The 20,562-nt window shown below is 43.8% G+C and overlaps 1 protein-coding gene across 5 annotated transcripts in view; it reads right to left on the bottom strand.

The window, feature by feature from the left end:
• Positions 1-20,562, bottom strand: part of LOC139478326 (sulfotransferase 1B1-like) — a 47,761-nt gene that overhangs the window by 21,499 nt on the left and 5,700 nt on the right. For 4 of the 5 annotated variants that reach the window (XM_071260753.1, XM_071260758.1, XM_071260770.1 and 1 more), the window contains exons 2-4: positions 18,268-18,465; positions 17,739-18,059; positions 10,940-11,043 (exon numbers count right to left, since the gene is read on the bottom strand). In XM_071260753.1, coding sequence (XP_071116854.1) covers positions 10,940-11,043; positions 17,739-18,059; positions 18,268-18,465 — 623 coding nt within the window. The remainder of the gene's footprint in view (positions 1-10,939; positions 11,044-17,738; positions 18,060-18,267; positions 18,466-20,562) is intronic. The other variant, XM_071260784.1, reaches the window with a different exon arrangement.

Genomic DNA, 20,562 nt, shown 5'->3' with positions numbered 1-20,562 from the left:
CTAAGCTAAATGAAAAAGTAAACAAAGGGAAAAGCGGAGTGAATAGGAAGTATCACCAGCCAAAATCCAGAAAACAACTTGAAGACGGCCAGGCACAACCTCCAAGTCAGAGTCCAACATCAGGTAATCAAACCAAGGATATCCCTCCTATTTTTAATCCAAAGGACATCCACTCAATTGTAAGTTCTAAGAGAGCAAATGGCAAAATCTACTACAGAGTGAAATGGAAGGATCCAGAAAGGGGATACACATGGGAGTATGGCAGCAGCATTCCAGACTCCATTCGGAGAGAATTTCACCTCAAAAGAAGTATGTCAGGAAAACGACGAAAACGTCCACTGAAGAATCATAAGTTTTTCGACCAAAAGGAAACAGCACAAGACAATAAATCAGTCAATGTTCTGTCAGGGAATACAATGTCAGGAAATGTCGAGCAAGACAACACCAAACCATGCATAGAATTAGATGTCAAACCATATCCGTTTTTTCCAAAACACCTACGAAAAGTAGATCATAAAATAGAAAGAGTTCTGGGCATTGAAATTATTCAAGGAGACTGCTATGTCAAGGTCTCATATAAAGATTATCCTGATACTGACCACACATGCTATTTAGAAAGTGTTCCTCCCCACCTCATACAGCGCTACCTTGATGATAGCTGGAAGGATCTCCATAAGTGGTCCTGTCTAGAAGATAATCCTCGATATCATCCAGAGGAAGCAACAATTTATAAATCCAAAAGGGTTATTTTTCCACATGAAGACTTTGGAAACATCAACACCTTTTACTACCGTATTTCAGCCACAGACTGTAGTCCCCATCTACCATACTTTGATAACCTTGCCGTACATACCGAAAGCTGCCAGTTGAACATATTCTTGATCAAAATACAAAATCTCCTGAATAAACGGTGCAAATCACGATACAGCTATTAGCTGTATCTTGTTATGTTTTCTTGTGTCCAGTCTTTTCACTGTGGGTCGCCAGTTGAGAACAAATGGCATCAGCCTGATCATCTGAGTTATTTGTATCACAACAAATTTTGAGCATTGACCTGATCAACCAATCTCAAAAGCGAAGTGAAATGACACAAACCAAACCATACTGCTAATCGAACCCAAACCGTACCGAAGCGAAGCAAACCATACTGCGAATCGAACCCAAACCGTACCGAAGCGAAGCAAACCATACTGCGAATCGAACCCAAACCGTACTGAAGCGAAGCCAACCATACTGCGAAATCGAACCCAAACCGTACCGAAGCAAACCAAAGCGAACCAAACCATACTGCGAATTGCACAGAAACCTATCGAAACGAACCAAACCATACTGCGAAGCAAACCGTACCGAAGCAAAATAAACCAAACCCTATCGCATTGACCGAACAAAAATCAAAGAAAAGGCAAACCAAATAGTTACGAAAACTAACAAATAATTCTAAAAAGGATATACTTAAGTTCTAACACCTTTTGTATACCTTATTAGTGTAATAAATCAATGCACTTGTTATATGCACATGCACATATATGTATATATAATGCGTCTAATGACTGTATCCAAAAATAGAAGGATATTTTATTAATATTTTTTTTTTTTGTAATTTTGCCGCCAATACATTCTTCCTAGGCCATGACACCATTTAGTAATACTTATGTACTGATCTTTTACATCTAATTATCATATCTTTTTATTTTCTAGTTATTACAGACAAACGGAGGAAGTATTTATATATGACATATTATATGCACATGCTAACTCTCTTTTCTTTGTTTCCATGTAAAACCCCTAATGGACACAGCCAACTATCTTACAACCCCAATCTAGGATGTGGAACTCAAGGCCTCCTACATCACCCATAAAACCACCAGTACAGAGTGCCAAGACAAGCCAGCTCCACATCCAGATTCCCTGATGACAGCATTTTTTATTATGTTTCCTTATATCAAAGAGACTCTATAATAATTGTTATTTACTATACTACCAGTTTAACTTAATACATTGTCCATCTAAGCCATAATTATTTTAATTTTTACACGTTTGGGGTCCAAACTTTTTCAGACGGAGGGGAAGTTATCATGGTTAACATTTATACTAAGTTATCTTATAATAATCAGATCTACATCAAGTGCTTTTATATGTTATCATGGTGTAATATTTATACATCATTTCATATAATTATAGTTTAGCAAGTAATAATTATCATCAGGTAAAATGCATATATAAAATATCAATAGTTTCAGTTATAGCTTTTTAGATAGTTGCTAGCCTAAGGTAATGGGAGCACATCTTCTAGACATACTATTCAATAAAACAAGTGTTACGTCTACATAGTTAATTGATTTGAAGCTTTTAGATAAATGCTAGCCTAAGGTGTCAAGATCCCATCTCCCAGGCAAAGGATATGTCTACATAGTCTTATAGATTACCTGGAACTATTTTATTTAAGTATATCTGTCATCATCTACCGGGGTATATTAGAATAACATTACTTCAATTAACACTCATTAAGGATTAGCCCCCATACAAGCTCGTCTATAGTGCATTAAGGATTAGCCCCCCATACAAGCTCGTCTATAGGGCATTAAGGATTAGCCCCCACACAAGCTCATCTATAGTGACACCCTAATCTCTTTCAAAGCATCCAGTAAATATGTCAACAAGATTAGTGCCAGTCCAACAGGATTAACAGGATTTAGTATTCCCTTCTGTCTAGCCATCCATTTAGCATAGGACACAACCAATCACATTCCTTTTTATTGTTCAAATTTTTGTTAAATACATACTGTAGCCAAGTTTTAGCAGAGAAGGGGTTTGACTCTCTTACCAAGCAGACCTCTCTCCCACAGCCCAGAGTGTTGTACCGACTCTCTGTGGCACCCTCAGTTATTTTCTAAGTATATTGTAAATTGTTAATTGTTCTTGTAAATAAAATTGTGATTAGTCTCCTGTGACTCCGGCTCTTTGCTGACTAATTCCCCAAGAAAACCAGCACGCCATTTGGAAGGTATTGTTCACCCAGAACAGTTCCATGTTACCATAATGGCTGTGAGTGTGCAATTACTGTGCAATGCCAAGGTCGAAGACACTCCCCTTGTCTCAAAAGGGTTGGAAACAACTGAGGCCCAAAATTCAGCCAAAAGGAGATGGTGGTTCGATATACCACTGAGGTTGAACCTATCAAAAATGGGATAAAAAGAGTGAGTTGGGTTTAACGCCGCTTTTAACAGTATTCCAGTTATATCGCGGCGTGTCAGCTTAATGTGGGAGGAAAGCCCGAAGTGATGCAGGTCTCAGACGTTTACCACTTCGGTGGAACCCACGAGCACTGGTATGGTGCTGACAAACCTAGAAACATAATCGGGGCGAACCGGGATTCGAACCCACAATCATAGGTTTCTGGCATGTCCAAGGGGCGCAACTCTGCAGAGCGAATCGCAGACGACTGGGCCACCCGTGCCCACGGGATAAAAAGATGCTTGCATGAACAACGGGAGGCCTGAGATGCCTTGAAGTTGTCCTTCAAGGCTTAGACTGGGCAAAGCAAGAGGTCTTTCACATCATCAGGTCCCAGTATGAATGAGAGCAGTGGAAGGGTAATAGGCAGTCAGGGTCCTTTGGGTGCTGGTTCTCAAACCTAGGAAGACTTTACCATGTTGATCATGTTCAAACTGATGAATCTCAATGATTCGGGCCGTTGTAACCAGGGCGAGGTGGAAGACCGTCTTGAACGTAATGAGTTTAAAGGTCTTGTCCGCAAGTGGTTCATACTTGGCCAAAGATAAGTGACGAAGGATGACGTTGAGATCCCATGCTGGAGGTCTAAATTGATTGGTCCACAAGGTGGTATGAGCAAATCAAAGTCTAAAGCTCAGCGACAGTGGGTATAAAGTCGTGACAACGGAATTAATAGCGGCCAAATAGGGAGATAAAGTTGATCCAACCAACTGTGAAGATGTCGACCAAGAGGCGCTCCTCCAGCCCAAATATCAGCAAGGAGACCCCAGCGCAAACATTCAAATGTTGAAGCCATCCCCAAAGGTGATCATGGATCTGGATTTCACAATAGACCGATCCAGTCTGTCAATCAAAATTGGCGCCAATCAGAAGACAAGAAGGCTGGGCGCGCTTTGCGCATTTGACTACACCCGAGACACCCGAGAAGCGACATGGCTACGATTTGTGCTATTTTCACTCGCGATATCCATTACCTATCGCTGGGATTAGATGTATACCTTTACCCAAATGTTTGAGGCTGATCAAGATGTGGGGTTGGCCTCACCATCAGTTAAACCTCGCCACCATCCTCCACAGGACCTCCGTCTGCTCGAAGATGAGTATTTGCACGAATTTTCGCACTTTAGCACATATGCATACTCAAATCGGGTAAATGACAACACATAGCAAGTTATGATTTTACGCATGTTATAATCAAGGATAATGCTTTTAACTTCAAAATCATTTTCGAATTATGTATTTTGGCATCTGACTTTGGTTAGTGCAGATCAAATTCTACTATTATTTACATTGAAGTACGATCTGGTGGAACTATTCCTCCCTCTTAGATATGATTTATTTTGTTACAGATTTTTAGATATGATTTAGTTTCAAAATCACAAAACAAATCACAATAAGCCTATCTGTTAATATTGCAAATTACTCCAGCAGTAATAATTCTTTAAACATAGAAATATAATCATTGTCAATAGTTTTCGTTCCATAAAATCTTTCAATTTATTTCATGTAAGTTCTATTTAAATCATGCTTTCACTATTTCAGCATTTCTATGAGACAGGACCTATGCAGTAATGTGAAATGCAATCATCCCTTCAAGGTTAGAAAGGAGAGGAAAATTTCATGAGAAGGAAGTGAATTATTGAAATATTTTGACACGGGATAAAAAGATGCTTGCATGAACAACGGGAGGCCTGAGATGCCTTGAAGTTGTCCTTCAAGGCTTAGACTGGGCAAAGCAAGAGGTCTTTCACATCATCAGGTCCCAGTATGAATGAGAGCAGTGGAAGGGTAATAGGCAGTCAGGGTCCTTTGGGTGCTGGTTCTCAAACCTAGGAAGACTTTACCATGTTGATCATGTTCAAACTGATGAATCTCAATGATTCGGGCCGTTGTAACCAGGGCGAGGTGGAAGACCGTCTTGAACGTAATGAGTTTAAAGGTCTTGTCCGCAAGTGGTTCATACTTGGCCAAAGATAAGTGACGAAGGATGACGTTGAGATCCCATGCTGGAGGTCTAAATTGATTGGTCCACAAGGTGGTATGAGCAAATCAAAGTCTAAAGCTTTAAAAAAAACCATCTTAGTTATAATAAAAGAAAATTATTGGTATAGAATTGTTTGCAACACAAGTTATTCACTGGTAGTGGAAACTTAAATTACTGATATACATTTTAGTGAAACAATATAACTTCTTTGAGTGGCATTTAGAAGTTGGAATGGTAACAAAGACAAAATTGTTATGGATGGGCAACTTCTTTATTACAATTGGGCAACGTTTTTGTGTAGATTCTGACACCGTTATCAAGCACATTTGCTTGATAACGGTGTCAGAATCTACACTGAAACGTTGCCCAATTGTAATAAAGAAGTTGCCCATCCATAACAATTTTGTCTTAGTGAAACAATATAACTGTTAAAAGCGATTATAAATGTCAAGTCATTTTAATTAATTTACTGGAAATAATAGCAAGATTTTTTATGAACTCAGAGTAACATGGTCAAGTAATGATTTAAATTATAATCTAATTAAGTAATTAATAATTATTCCAACCAGTTATTTAATTGATGCCGTATAAAGTCAGATTAATATGATTTAATTGCATTAACTAACAAACACTAAATGTTTGATGGTACAACATCCACCTGGTATAAAACTTAGCTTGTTGGCTCTTTGTATCAGACATAATAATTTCTTTTTAAATAATCTATTTTTAAAAAAGATAGTGTTGAAAGTGATTACCAGTATCATAATGCATGGTACTTATTTCAAGATACACAGAATTTGTAAAAACAAAGACACCATCTCTTTGTCACACCCTGATCAGGCATTATTCTGATACAGAATGAATTATATAACTCTTAATAAATTTCATATAGAACTGTGATGAATATTGAAATGTATTTAACCCAAAATGTAATTCTTTACCATGATTTGTGGAGATTGTCAATATTTGAAAATTGAGCAAGAACTAGTGTTTATTAAGGATGATGGTTATTTACATATTATTCAATTTTTGGTTATGATTATGTTGAGAATGAGCTTCATATTTACGTCACAGTGATTTTGCTGGCTTCAGGACATTTTCAAGTTATGTTTTTATCTTTTGATATGACTTTACAAAATTCTAGAACAACTTTAGGACATTTTGGATGACAATCAGTCAGTATCCTAGAAAAGGAACTGGTGTGAATCCCTGTTTGTGTGTATTTGTATTATTTAAGGAAAAGTCATGTTCACACCAATATTTTTTAAGCATACTTGGGATATATGTTTAAAATATCTAATGATCTCCGGGTGTCCAAATACCTGATATTTGCATTTAAATGTATGTTGCTTCATGCAAAAGTAATACTTGTCAATTCACATGTGATTTGTTAAATAAAATATATATTATTTACTGTTTTGTCCTTCTTACTAAGTAACAGTCATGATGTCAACAGGTAATTTTGTTGATTAACGCTTTGCACATATGACATATTTAAGTCTTTGGATGGCATTTAGAAGAGATACACATAAGGAAGAGACGTCAAGGATGGTGGTGTTGCTCATAATTATAGTTGACATCTATTAATTCTCTTCCTTGTGAGATATTTGTTGTACTTAATTTACATGTTTAGTTGTTAAGAGTAATAATTCTTGGATTCATGACAAGTCTTTAGAATAAAAGATCATATATGAATTTTAATTTGTTGTATATTTTATCAATGAAAGTTAATTGATGGGAAGTACTGCAGACCGTGTCTTCAGATACTTTTGCCATCGCAGGTTCCCCTTTTCTGGAACAGGGGCGGTTGGGTAGCCTAGTGGTTAAATCGTTCGCCGAAGACTCGGGTTCGATTCCCGACATGGGTACAATGTGTGAAGCCCATTTGTAGTGTCCCCCACCGTGATATTGCTGGAATATTGCTGGAACATTGCTAAAAGCGGCGTAAAACCATACTCACTCACTTTTCTGGAACATGGATGATTTGCCATAACCCTGGCAATGACAGGTGCTCATTTTATCTTGGATCCTATCAATGTTTTCCACTGTTCTCACATCCATATACCTAAATACTGGCAGTTTATTTAGTCCAATATTCTGGAAGCGTGACCAGGCATTTTTATCTAAATTTAGAAGTCCAAACTAAGTGCCCTATGCAAACAGATTGGGGTAAAAACTAATAAGGTATAATTCCCTTACATTCTGCATTATTTTAGGATGGCATAGATATGTTAAAACTTTTAAAGAGTGACAGTTTACTGACATCTGCTGCAAATTTGGGACTGAATATCAGCCTCTGAGCAGGTCCAGATTTATCCCTGGTGACATGCCCGACCCCATGTTCCAGATGCCCAAATAAAATATATGTTATGATTAATTTATTATATAATAAAACCAATGTAGCAGTGGGGAAAATAATGTACTGCTTTGCTTTTATCAACTATTCTTTTATGTTTATTCATTAAAAGGACCCACTAACTCTACGCCTTTCATGTTATATTGGTTTTCCTTAGAGCACCAGACAAAAACGTGGGCAAGGTAACTGTTGTCAATCTATTTATAGATATCCACATGATTTGTAACTTGCGCTTGTGTTTACGGTTTCTAGTACTTTCCATACACTTACAATGGAAAGTAAAAACAAAATTTAGTTAATCCACCCTTGGATGAATAATATATTATAGACATGCTGTAAACTTTCAGCCATGGTGAGTTCCTCATGGACCAATACACCATTACATCTGACATATGACTCATTCTAACTCCCGATATGCAATTTGACAACTATAATAGAACCCAAAACAGATCATGTATTTAGATATTTTTGACACACAACTGGTAGCAAAGCATCCTGAGCCAAATTCATTGCCCGTGCAATCAAGTTTCGCCGGCTGTGACGCCATAGCAAATAGCCAGTGGTTTGCCCCCCCTAACGCCTAAAACGAGGATAGCAGCTTGTGGGCGGGGCTTATCGGTCGGGACTGGATCGGTCTATTGTGCTCCTGGAGCAAGGTCCGGAGGAAGCCCTGTAATGGGTGTAGGTGTGAATGACCCCCACTAAGTGGGGGCTTGTGCTGACATCAGAAGTCTGAGTAGTTCTTTTCACTAATACCCCATTCCACTGACAATCAGTACCTGATCTGAAGCCCATCTGATCCCAATTTTGCAAAAGTTTCAGCATTCTTATGAGTTCCAATGAAAATCCACCAGACATCCTCTTTTTTGGGTCCCCGTTTTCCATAAAATCCAATAGAGATCCAACATTGATCGGGGTAATTGGATGAAAGACTGGTAGCGGCCAGATGTCTGTCTGCCGTTTTCATCGGTGGTGTCCGATTGATCAGATTGCGGTCGGAATGTAATTTGAGGGTGACCTGACACTATTCTGACTCTCCCTACACTAATCCGACACATCGGTTACTGTTCGTAGGGTAATCGTAATATGACCCAATACTGGTTGGATTTGTCGCCAAAATTGGCAGTCGAGTATAAAAGCGGGCTGCACCTCCTGACAGTACTAGACATGGATCAACTTCTTTGCAACTCTGCAGCCCTGGGCTGTGTTTTTATGCTCCAGCAACAAACTATGCTGTGGCTGATCAGTGATTGGGGCCTGAATAGGCCTATCCTTCGTCTCTGCATCTTCAGGAGGAGGCACAGAGGAGTCTTCTGGCACTTGAGATTGTTGAGGAGTGCTGGGAGGTCTCTTCTTTGCCTTCTGTCCTCCAACATTTCTGTTCTTTCTTGGAGCCATCTTCAGGATCTTGGTGCTGTAGTGTCCGATGAAAATCTGTGAAGTGAGTGTCAGCTGACCCTGCTTTCGTAGTCCGTTGACCGTCAGATGTCACCGCTTGCTATGTGATATGTGTCAGATGGCAGTTGAGTTAATGAGCAATTACCCTCCGATGTCACAACAATGTCTCCGATGAGAATCGAATTGGTCATAGGCGGCTATCAGGCGTGTTGGGCAGACCGCAGATTGCAATCAGATGAGCGTCAGATCACTTTTAATTATTGGACACTCATCAGATTGCCGTCAGCCGTCGGCTAGACATGTCCGATAGGTGCACAACACGATTCTGACACACATCGGACTGACTCAACATTCATCCGACACTGACTCGATTTGCCACCGGAAATGGGGTCCAATGGCGAACTAAGCTCTGAGCTTAGTTCCTTCATCGAACGATTTCGCCTCATCTGATCACGCCCGACACATCGGACACTGACCTGATAGTCAACAAACACAAATTGGATTCATCGGAGTGTGATACGATACTCCTCGGTGGGTTAAACGGAAGTAAAAAACTTTACTTCTGATGAGTGACCGATGAGCCAAAATTCTCTGTGGAATGGGGTATAACCAAGAAGTAATAGCTGTCTGAGATCCAAAGTACATGTCTCTATATCTTTGCCCTCCTGGAGGAACAAACATGGGCAAAAATATAGAGTAGCCTGGGCGCTTGATCGTTTGTAGTAACGCAATGTAGTAGACCATGCAGAGCCGTGGCTGAGGGTCCAGGTATTGGGAGTTGAAGTCCTTCAAGTTGAAGATCAACCTCATCTTGCTGCCATCGTTCTTCTGAACAATGAATAACAGGAAGCAGAAACCTGGAAAGGAAGGGGCAGGACCAAGACATTCTATTGCATGTTCCACAACCAGCATACCTAGGGCCTCTGTGGCGGAACCTTGTGCCTGGGAGAAATGGTAACTATGCCATTTGAGTGGAGCCTGTAACTATCCGTCAAGATCTTTGTTACAAAAGGTTGCCTAGAAGAGTCCAGTTGGCTGCAAAGTAAGAAAGTCTTCCTTCAGGGGTCTAGAACAGTGGGACGGCTTGGGGAGGAACAACAAGACCAGTCTGTGAGTCCATATGGCCAGTAGTAGGGGAAGCAGTAAGGAGTGGCGAGTGGTGAAATGGTAAACGGTTAGCCTTTAAAGTAGAATCGATCCTGTATCCTTGACAACGGCGATCCCTAGGAGACCGAGGATGAACGAACAATCTGAGCTGTCATGGCGGCCTCCATATCTATAGTCTTTGTTTGTTTGTTTGTTGTTCAATGCCACACTGAGCAGTATTCCAGCTATATGAACCTGTGGATGACTGACAATCCTGGAGTAACGAAGATCTGGTGAAGCATGGACTACATGTCCTTAGTCGTTTACGATCTAACGAAGGATAACGATCACTTGGACGAAGATCAATTGCCAGTCGTCAATCCCTTGTTTGATGATGATCATCCTGCTGATCAGTAGGGCTGTCGAAGCTGAAGAGGTGTATCTACATCTTCAGAGCCCTGCAGGGAGCTTCATGTACAGATTCACAAGCTGGGAGGGGGAGAGACAACTCACTGCTGATGGCCGAGATTTGTCCAATGCTGGGTCAAGGGAGACACCCTTCATCTCATTAGAAATAAGGGGGGAAATGGCAGACGACAGTAATGTCTATAACACCAGGCAATAGAACTGAGAATGAGGGTTCTGGACAATTTAATTTTTTTTAAAGTTTTAATTCAGTATCAATATCAGCTTGATGTGGAAGGAAAGTTTGAAGTGATGCAGGTCGCAGACATTACATGTTTGACAAAACCCACAAACAAGCTTACGTTGCTCACAATCCAATATTTATAATCATTGCAACTTGTTTGTTGTAGCCCAAACATCACAGGATTCAGGAAGAATGGAAAGGAATGGTAACTGTTTCCACATTGATCTGTTACCTGTTTCATGTCTTCATAACTGACAACAAGAAGTGGTGTTTCTGGATACTTCACCTTCATGGCCGACCAACGTTTGATGTGCTCCCACCAGGAGTTGAAGGGAACTGAAAGTAACACCAGCAAGCCTTAATCATGTGTCCCCTACTATCCCATTAAGATCCGGGTTAGAACACGTCTTCAGCAACCCATGGTGCTGTAAAAAGCGGGATTGGGTGGTCAGGCTCATTGCCTTTGTTGATGCATGGCATCGTATCTTAGTTCAATGACATCAATTACTGGATTGTCTGGTTCAGTGTCAATTATTTACAGACCGCTGTCATATAGCAGGACTATTGCTGATAGTGTCCCATACTGTAGGTGTTGTAACAGTCATTACAGGCCCCTTAGTTCTCTTATATCAGCCAATTCCAGACAGTGTAGTGACAACTACAGTGGAGTGGAGAGAATAGTGACAGCTACAGTAGAGGGGACAGACTGTGTAGTGACAGCTACAGTAGAGCGGAGAGACTAGTGACAGCTACAGTGGAGTGGAGAGACTAGTGACAGCTAGAGTGGAGTGGAGAGACTAGTGACAGCTACAGTAGAGGGGACAGACTGTGTAGTGACAACTACATCAGAGCGGAGAGACTGTGTAGTGACAGCTACAGTACAGTGGAGAGACTAGTGACAGCTACAGTAGAGTGGAGAGACTGTGAAGTGACAGCTACAGTAGAGGGGACAGACTGTGTAGTGACAGCTACAGTAGAGTGGAGAGACTAGTGACAGCTACAGTAGAGTGGAGAGACTAGTGACAGCTACAGTAGAGCGGAGAGACTGTGACAGCTACAGTTGAGTGGAGAGACTAGTGACAGCTACAGTAGAGCGGAGAGACTAGTGACAGCTACAGTGGAGTGGAGAGACTAGTGACAGCTACAGTAGAGTGGACAGACTAGTGACAGCTACAGTAGAGTGGAGAGACTAGTGACAGCTACAGTGGAGTGGAGAGACTAGTGACAGCTACAGTAGAGTGGAGAGACTAGTGACAGCTACAGTGGAGTGGAGAGACTAGTGACAGCTACAGTAGAGCGGAGAGACTAGTGACAGCTACAGTGGAGTAGAGAGACTAGTGACAGCTACAGTTAAGTGGACAGACTAGTGACAGCTACAGTGGAGCGGAGAGACTAGTGACAGCTACAGTGGAGTGGAGAGACTAGTGACAGCTACAGTAGAGTGGAGAGACTGTGACAGCTACAGTGGAGTGGAGAGACTAGTGACAGCTATAGTAGAGTGGAGAGACTAGTGACAGCTACAGTAGAGTGGAGAGACTAGTGACAGCTATAGTAGAGTGGAGAGACTAGTGACAGCTACAGTGGAGTGGAGAGACTAGTGACAGCTACAGTACAGTGGAGTGACTAGTGACAGCTACAGTAGAGTGGAGAGACTAGTGACAGCTACAGTAGAGTGGACAGACTAGTGACAGCTACAGTGGAGTGGAGAGACTGTGACAGCTACAGTGGAGTGGAGAGACTAGTGACAGCAACAGTGGAGTGGAGAGACTAGTGACAGCTACAGTTGAGTGGACAGACTAGTGACAGCTACAGTGGAGCGGAGAGACTAGTGACAGCTACAGTGGAGTGGAGAGACTAGTGACAGCTACAGTAGAGTGGAGAGACTGTGACAGCTACAGTGGAGTGGAGAGACTAGTGACAGCTACAGTGGAGTGGAGAGACTAGTGACAGCTACAGTGGAGTGGAGAGACTAGTGACAGCTACAGTAGAGTGGACAGACTAGTGACAGCTACAGTGGAGTGGAGAGACTAGTGACAGCTACAGTAGAGCGGAGAGACTAGTGACAGCTACAGTGGAGTGGAGAGACTAGTGACAGCTACAGTTGAGTGGACAGACTAGTGACAGCTACAGTGGAGCGGAGAGACTAGTGACAGCTACAGTGGAGTGGAGAGACTAGTGACAGCTACAGTGGAGTGGAGAGACTAGTGACAGCTACAGTAGAGCGGAGAGACTAGTGACAGCTATAGTAGAGTGGAGAGACTAGTGACAGCTACAGTAGAGTGGAGAGACTAGTGACAGCTATAGTAGAGTGGAGAGACTAGTGACAGCTACAGTGGAGTGGAGAGACTAGTGACAGCTACAGTACAGTGGAGTGACTAGTGACAGCTACAGTAGAGTGGAGAGACTAGTGACAGCTACAGTAGAGTGGACAGACTAGTGACAGCTACAGTGGAGTGGAGAGACTGTGACAGCTACAGTGGAGTGGAGAGACTAGTGACAGCAACAGTGGAGTGGAGAGACTAGTGACAGCTACAGTTGAGTGGACAGACTAGTGACAGCTACAGTTGAGTGGACAGACTAGTGACAGCTACAGTGGAGCGGAGAGACTAGTGACAGCTACAGTGGAGTGGAGAGACTAGTGACAGCTACAGTAGAGTGGAGAGACTGACAGCTACAGTGGAGTGGAGAGACTAGTGACAGCTACAGTGGAGTGGAGAGACTAGTGACAGCTACTGTAGAGTGGAGAGACTAGTGACAGCTACAGTGGAGTGGAGAGACTAGTGACAGCTACAGTACAGTGGAGTGACTAGTGACAGCTACAGTAGAGTGGAGAGACTAGTGACAGCTACAGTAGAGTGGACAGACTAGTGACAGCTACAGTGGAGTGGAGAGACTGTGACAGCTACAGTGGAGTGGAGAGACTAGTGACAGCAACAGTGGAGTGGAGAGACTAGTGACAGCTACAGTTGAGTGGACAGACTAGTGACAGCTACAGTGGAGTGGAGAGACTAGTGACAGCTACAGTGGAGTGGAGAGACTAGTGACAGCTACAGTAGAGTGGAGAGACTGTGACAGCTACAGTGGAGTGGAGAGACTAGTGACAGCTACAGTGGAGTGGAGAGACTAGTGACAGCTACAGTGGAGTGGAGAGACTAGTGACAGCTACAGTAGAGTGGACAGACTAGTGACAGCTACAGTGGAGTGGAGAGACTAGTGACAGCTACAGTAGAGCGGAGAGACTAGTGACAGCTACAGTGGAGTGGAGAGACTAGTGACAGCTACAGTTGAGTGGACAGACTAGTGACAGCTACAGTGGAGCGGAGAGACTAGTGACAGCTACAGTGGAGTGGAGAGACTAGTGACAGCTACAGTGGAGTGGAGAGACTAGTGACAGCTACAGTAGAGCGGAGAGACTAGTGACAGCTATAGTAGAGTGGAGAGACTAGTGACAGCTACAGTAGAGTGGAGAGACTAGTGACAGCTATAGTAGAGTGGAGAGACTAGTGACAGCTACAGTGGAGTGGAGAGACTAGTGACAGCTACAGTACAGTGGAGTGACTAGTGACAGCTACAGTAGAGTGGAGAGACTAGTGACAGCTACAGTAGAGTGGACAGACTAGTGACAGCTACAGTGGAGTGGAGAGACTGTGACAGCTACAGTGGAGTGGAGAGACTAGTGACAGCAACAGTGGAGTGGAGAGACTAGTGACAGCTACAGTTGAGTGGACAGACTAGTGACAGCTACAGTTGAGTGGACAGACTAGTGACAGCTACAGTGGAGCGGAGAGACTAGTGACAGCTACAGTGGAGTGGAGAGACTAGTGACAGCTACAGTAGAGTGGAGAGACTGACAGCTACAGTGGAGTGGAGAGACTAGTGACAGCTACAGTGGAGTGGAGAGACTAGTGACAGCTACTGTAGAGTGGACAGACTAGTGACAGCTACAGTGGAGTGGAGAGACTAGTGACAGCTACAGTAGAGCGGAGAGACTAGTGACAGCTACAGTGGAGTGGAGAGACTAGTGACAGCTACAGTTGAGTGGACAGACTAGTGACAGCTACAGTGGAGCGGAGAGACTAGTGACAGCTACAGTGGAGTGGAGAGACTAGTGACATCTACAGTGGAGTGGAGAGACTAGTGACAGCTACAGTAGAGCGGAGAGACTAGTGACAGCTACAGTAGAGTGGAGAGACTGTGACAGCTACAGCTGAGTGGAGAGACTAGTGACAGCTACAGTAGAGCGGAGAGACTAGTGACAGCTACAGCGGAGTGGAGAGACTAGTGACAGCTACAGTAGAGTGGAGAGACTAGTGACAGCTACAGTGGAGTGGAGAGACTAGTGACAGCTACAGTAGAGTGGACAGACTAGTGACAGCTACAGTGGAGTGGAGAGACTAGTGACAGCTACAGTAGAGCGGAGAGACTAGTGACAGCTACAGTGGAGTAGAGAGACTAGTGACAGCTACAGTTAAGTGGACAGACTAGTGACAGCTACAGTGGAGCGGAGAGACTAGTGACAGCTACAGTGGAGTGGAGAGACTAGTGACAGCTACAGTAGAGTGGAGAGACTGTGACAGCTACAGTGGAGTGGAGAGACTAGTGACAGCTACAGTGGAGTGGAGAGACTAGTGACAGCTACAGTGGAGTGGAGAGACTAGTGACAGCTACAGTAGAGTGGACAGACTAGTGACAGCTACAGTAGAGTGGAGAGACTAGTGACAGCTACAGTAGAGCGGAGAGACTAGTGACAGCTACAGTGGAGTGGAGAGACTAGTGACAGCTACAGTTGAGTGGACAGACTAGTGACAGCTACAGTGGAGCGGAGAGACTAGTGACAGCTACAGTGGAGTGGAGAGACTAGTGACAGCTACAGTGGAGTGGAGAGACTAGTGACAGTTGCAGTAGAGCGGAGAGACTAGTGACAGCTACAGTAGAGTGGAGAGACTAGTGACAGCTACAGTAGAGTGGACAGACTAGTGACAGCTACAGTAGAGTGGAGAGACTAGTGACAGCTACAGTAGAGTGGACAGACTAGTGACAGCTACAGTGGAGTGGAGAGACTAGTGACAGCTACAGTAGAGCGGAGAGACTAGTGACAGCTACAGTGGAGTAGAGAGACTAGTGACAGCTACAGTTAAGTGGACAGACTAGTGACAGCTACAGTGGAGCGGAGAGACTAGTGACAGCTACAGTGGAGTGGAGAGACTAGTGACAGCTACAGTAGAGTGGAGAGACTGTGACAGCTACAGTGGAGTGGAGAGACTAGTGACAGCTACAGTGGAGTGGAGAAACTAGTGACAGCTACAGTGGAGTTGAGAGACTAGTGACAGCTACAGTAGAGTGGACAGACTAGTGACAGCTACAGTGGAGTGGAGAGACTAGTGACAGCTACAGTAGAGCGGAGAGACTAGTGACAGCTACAGTGGAGTGGAGAGACTAGTGACAGCTACAGTGGAGTGGAGAGACTAGTGACAGCTACAGTGGAGCGGAGAGACTAGTGACAGCTACAGTGGAGTGGAGAGACTAGTGACAGCTACAGTGGAGTGGAGAGACTAGTGACAGCTACAGTAGAGCGGAGAGACTAGTGACAGCTACAGTAGAGTGGAGAGACTGTGACAGCTACAGTGGAGTGCAGAGACTAGTGACAGCTACAGTGGAGTGGAGAGACTAGTGACAGCTAAAGTAGAGTGGAGAGACTAGTGACAGCTACAGTGGAGTGGAGAGACTAGTGACAGCTATAGTAGAGTGGAGAGACTAGTGACAGCTACAGTAGAGTGGAGAGACTAGTGACAGCTATAGTAGAGTGGAGAGACTAGTGACAGCTACAGTGGAGAGGAGAGACTAGTGACAGCTACAGTACAGTGGAGTGACTAGTGACAGCTACAGTACAGTGGAGTGACTAGTGACAGCTACAGTAGAGTGGAGAGACTGTGACAGCTACAGTGGAGTGGAGAGACTAGTGACAGCTACAGTGGAGTGGAGAGACTAGTGACAGCTACAGTAGAGTGGAGAGACTAGTGACAGCTACAGTAGAGTGGAGAGACTGTGACAGCTACAGTGGAGTGGAGAGACTTTGAAGTGACAGCTACAGTAGAGTGGAGAGACTAGTGACAGCTACAGTAGAGTGGAGAGACTAGTGACAGCTACAGTGGAATGGAGAGACTAGTGACAGCTACAGTGGAGTGGAGAGACTGTGACAGCTACAGTAGAGTGGAAGACTAGTGACAGCTACAGTAGAGTGGAGAGACTGTGACAGCTACAGTAGAGTGGACAGACAAGTGACAGCTACAGTAGAGCAGAGAGACTGTGACAGCTAAAGTAGAGTGGAGAGACTGTGACAGCTACAGTAGAGTGGAGAGACTGTGACAGCTACAGTGGAGTGGAGAGACTAGTGACAGCTACAGTAGAGTGGAGAGACTGTGACAGCTACAGTAGAGCGGAGAGACTAGTGACAGCTACAGTGGAGTGGAGAGACTAGTGACAGCTACAGTAGAGTGGAGAGACTGTGAAGTGACAGCTACAGTGGAGAGATTAGTGACAGCTACAGTAGAGTGGAGAGACTGTGACAGCTACAGTAGAGTGGAGAGACTGTGACAGCTACAGTTGAGTGGAGAGACTAGTGACAGCTACACTAGAGTGGAGAGACTGTGACAGCTACAGTAGAGAGGAGAGACTGTGACAGCTACAGTAGAGTGGAGAGACTAGTGACAGCTACAGTGGAGTGGAGAGACTTTGAAGTGACAGCTACAGTGGAGAGACTAGTGACAGCTACAGTAGAGTGGAGTGACTGTGACAGCTACAGTAGAGTGGAGAGACTGTGACAGCTACAGTTGAGTGGACAGACAAGTGACAGCTACAGTAGAGCGGAGAGACTGTGACAGTTACAGTAGAGTGGAGAGACTGTGACAGCTACAGTGGAGTGGACAGACAAGTGACAGCTACAGTAGATGATGAAGACAGTGACACACCACACGGATGAGGACACACTGATGAATTAGGAAGACACACAATGCATCAATAACTGCACCTACCTTTTCCTTCAAGAAACAAAAGGACAAAATCACTGAAGTGTCCTTCATAATCCAGTCTTTTCAACTGTGTAAGGTGATGGTAATATGAAACACAAATGTCTTTAGGGTCACGAACCAAATATATTATCTTACACCCCATGTGAAAGATTTCCTCAGGGAGTTCCACCGAATATCTGTGAGTTGTCAATGTCCTCGGTGATGCCTGTCTCTCCAGATCATCCAATTTCATAAAATCTGTTATATGACCTTCCATGAGCTCCTGAATTGGTGTTGAGGCCCCTGATCTCAGCATTGCTACAATTTCCCAAATCCAGTGAAAGCCTGTACAAAACAATTAGATCAAATTAGCAAAGTACATGTTATTGTCAATGTCATTCCTGTATGCCCCTACATACTCTGAATACTCACAAGTGATTAAATATTCATATGGGGAAGTGATAGATTTAAACTTTTGTGTTCCTAGCACAACTGAGAAAAATAACAGAAAACCGAAAATACTTGTAGTTGGGACTTTCGGGCCAGTTCTCACCAGATTTGGGGTATGAACAAATATATACATCATCACATCTGGTCTTCATGGTCCTGAGGGAATGCCAGTGGTCAGGGGAAGCAGAGGCAGTCAGGTATCGGCCATCCACATCCATCAGGGTCATGGAACACCCTCCAGCATCTGGGAACTTCACAACACTCATTGTTTGGAATAGGCACCAACCAAATGTCAGTATTCCTGCAATATGAAACCAATGCATCTTTGATCTGAAGTCATTATTTCTAAAACTGCTGAGTAATATATATATGTACAGAATGGATTTCCTGCAAAATACAGGCTCAGGTACACCTTCCTGTAGAATGATTAGTAATGATGAACACTTAAAGCATAATCATGATAGCAAGAGGGCTCAATAACTTTTAGAATAAAGTTGCAATACTTTGGAAAAGTTGATTGACATTAAAGGGGCGCTAACCCCTGGCTTCTTCCCGCAGTCTGACACTTCCTGCTGGGGTTCACTAGCTGCCGTGAGTCAATATGCTAGGAAACGCAAATGAGCATGACAAGACAATGAGCTACCATCTGTAAAGACATCATACATAAACTTGGAGGTAAATCTTTGCCCATTTCTGAACACTGATTGGTTACCCGTAATCTATGAAGATTTCAACATTTCAAAGGATGCATGACTTTTTAATTCATTTCATTAACCTAAACAGACAAAAAGAACGATGGCAGCTAATCGGATGTTGTAATTATTTCAAAATACCTGTGATGGTAACTTATAGTTTCAGTGGAAGCATTTTCGGATTGCTTGGATCATAGGATTACAACTCCCTTGTTGTCATCTATGTATCCTGGTATAACCCTACACCTGTGTATTTGTCCTCATTCACTTGATGCTCAGTTAATGCATTTTTCACAGGTATGATTAGTGGCAGCACCACTCAGATTACCTGACAAAGGTTCACTATTGACATTTCTTGCGTCTGGGGTAAAATCATAAATCTTTTATTGCGTCATTAATATCATGTTTTAGTCTGTTTTCAGTCGTACAAATGGGTATCTCTCTTACCCTCACGTCTAGTCGCACGTTTAAGAGGAAGCCAGAAGCTGGAATGTAAACATTAAACTTGTTTCCGTCCACTTGCGCACGCACCTCCCTATGACATGTCACAAATCTCTCAGCGCGCCTCTGAGCTGGTCGCTCGAGAAAGTCTTTCGCGGTAGACTGCTAGTTTGGATTCTACTAGTGCTTATCGCTTATCTACAGTTGTTCTAATAAAGTAATAATAATAATAATATGTCTTACCTGTAGACTCCTGGAATGTAATCCTTGGTAATCCATTGTTGTGTTCAACGCGTGTTTCGCTGTTTGACAGTGATTCTACACGTGGCAATATGTCGGGCATTTGTGCCTCGTGTCAACGAAAACTGTCTAAAGTGGACCCTCACAAGTATTGTCCTTCCTGCATCATTAAGGACGGGTTTTCAACGTGTTCGTGGGATAAAGGTTGTAAAGAATGTGAGAACTTGTCTTCAATAAACTTTAACTTGTATCTTCGTGCGTTGGCGAAGCGGGCCGCTGACCAGCGCTACAAGCAGAGAAGGACATCGGTTGGATCCTTGGACTCTGCACCCTCCACATCAGGCCCTGAGGGTGGCGGGTCGGCCACACCTAAGAAATCAGTTGATAAAGACCCGCCTCAGTCAACTTCTGTTTTCGACAAGTCACGTGACCGTTCGCCTGCTGATGATACTGCCCGCACGACTGATCTTCGTCAATCGGTTGATCGAGAGCGTCACTCAACCTCCCCTGTTACGACGGGACCGGGTGGTGACGAAGACCATGAGGGGACTACGGTCCCCAGTCGGTCCGTATCTCGTTCTTCCAACGACGATAGGGACGTCGTGCGGGACGACAGTGGACACAGAAGTCGTTCCCGATTAAGTCGGGACGACAGGTCGAGTGTCTCGTCGAGAGACAGTACACGACACGAGGGCGTCCATCGCCGTCGTGGTCGTCTTAGGTACGATTCGGACGATAACTACGATGGGGATCGTAGTACTTCTACAGTTAGAGATCGTAGCCCTCGTCCCCACGGGGACGTGCGACGTTCTCGCAGGGAGTTTTTGTGAGTTCAGCGTCGTAGTGAAGATAGTGACAGAACGACGACCTCGTCTCACTTTCATATCGACCCGCCTTTGATAGCCCAGATCACGGCGGCGGTCCTCGCCTCGACGGCGTCGACCAAGAAGGATTCGACTACGTCGGGGGTCCATGGCCCGTCAACTAGTACACCGGCTCCTTCATCTACGCCTCCACAATCGACG

The sequence above is a fragment of the Haliotis cracherodii genome, unplaced genomic scaffold (assembly GCF_022045235.1).
Source record: "Haliotis cracherodii isolate W230 unplaced genomic scaffold, xgHalCrac1.p SCAF_1, whole genome shotgun sequence".
NCBI lineage: Eukaryota > Metazoa > Mollusca > Gastropoda > Lepetellida > Haliotidae > Haliotis > Haliotis cracherodii.
Note: the sequence above shows the minus strand (reverse complement) of the source record. Positions and strands in the feature narration are given on the sequence as shown.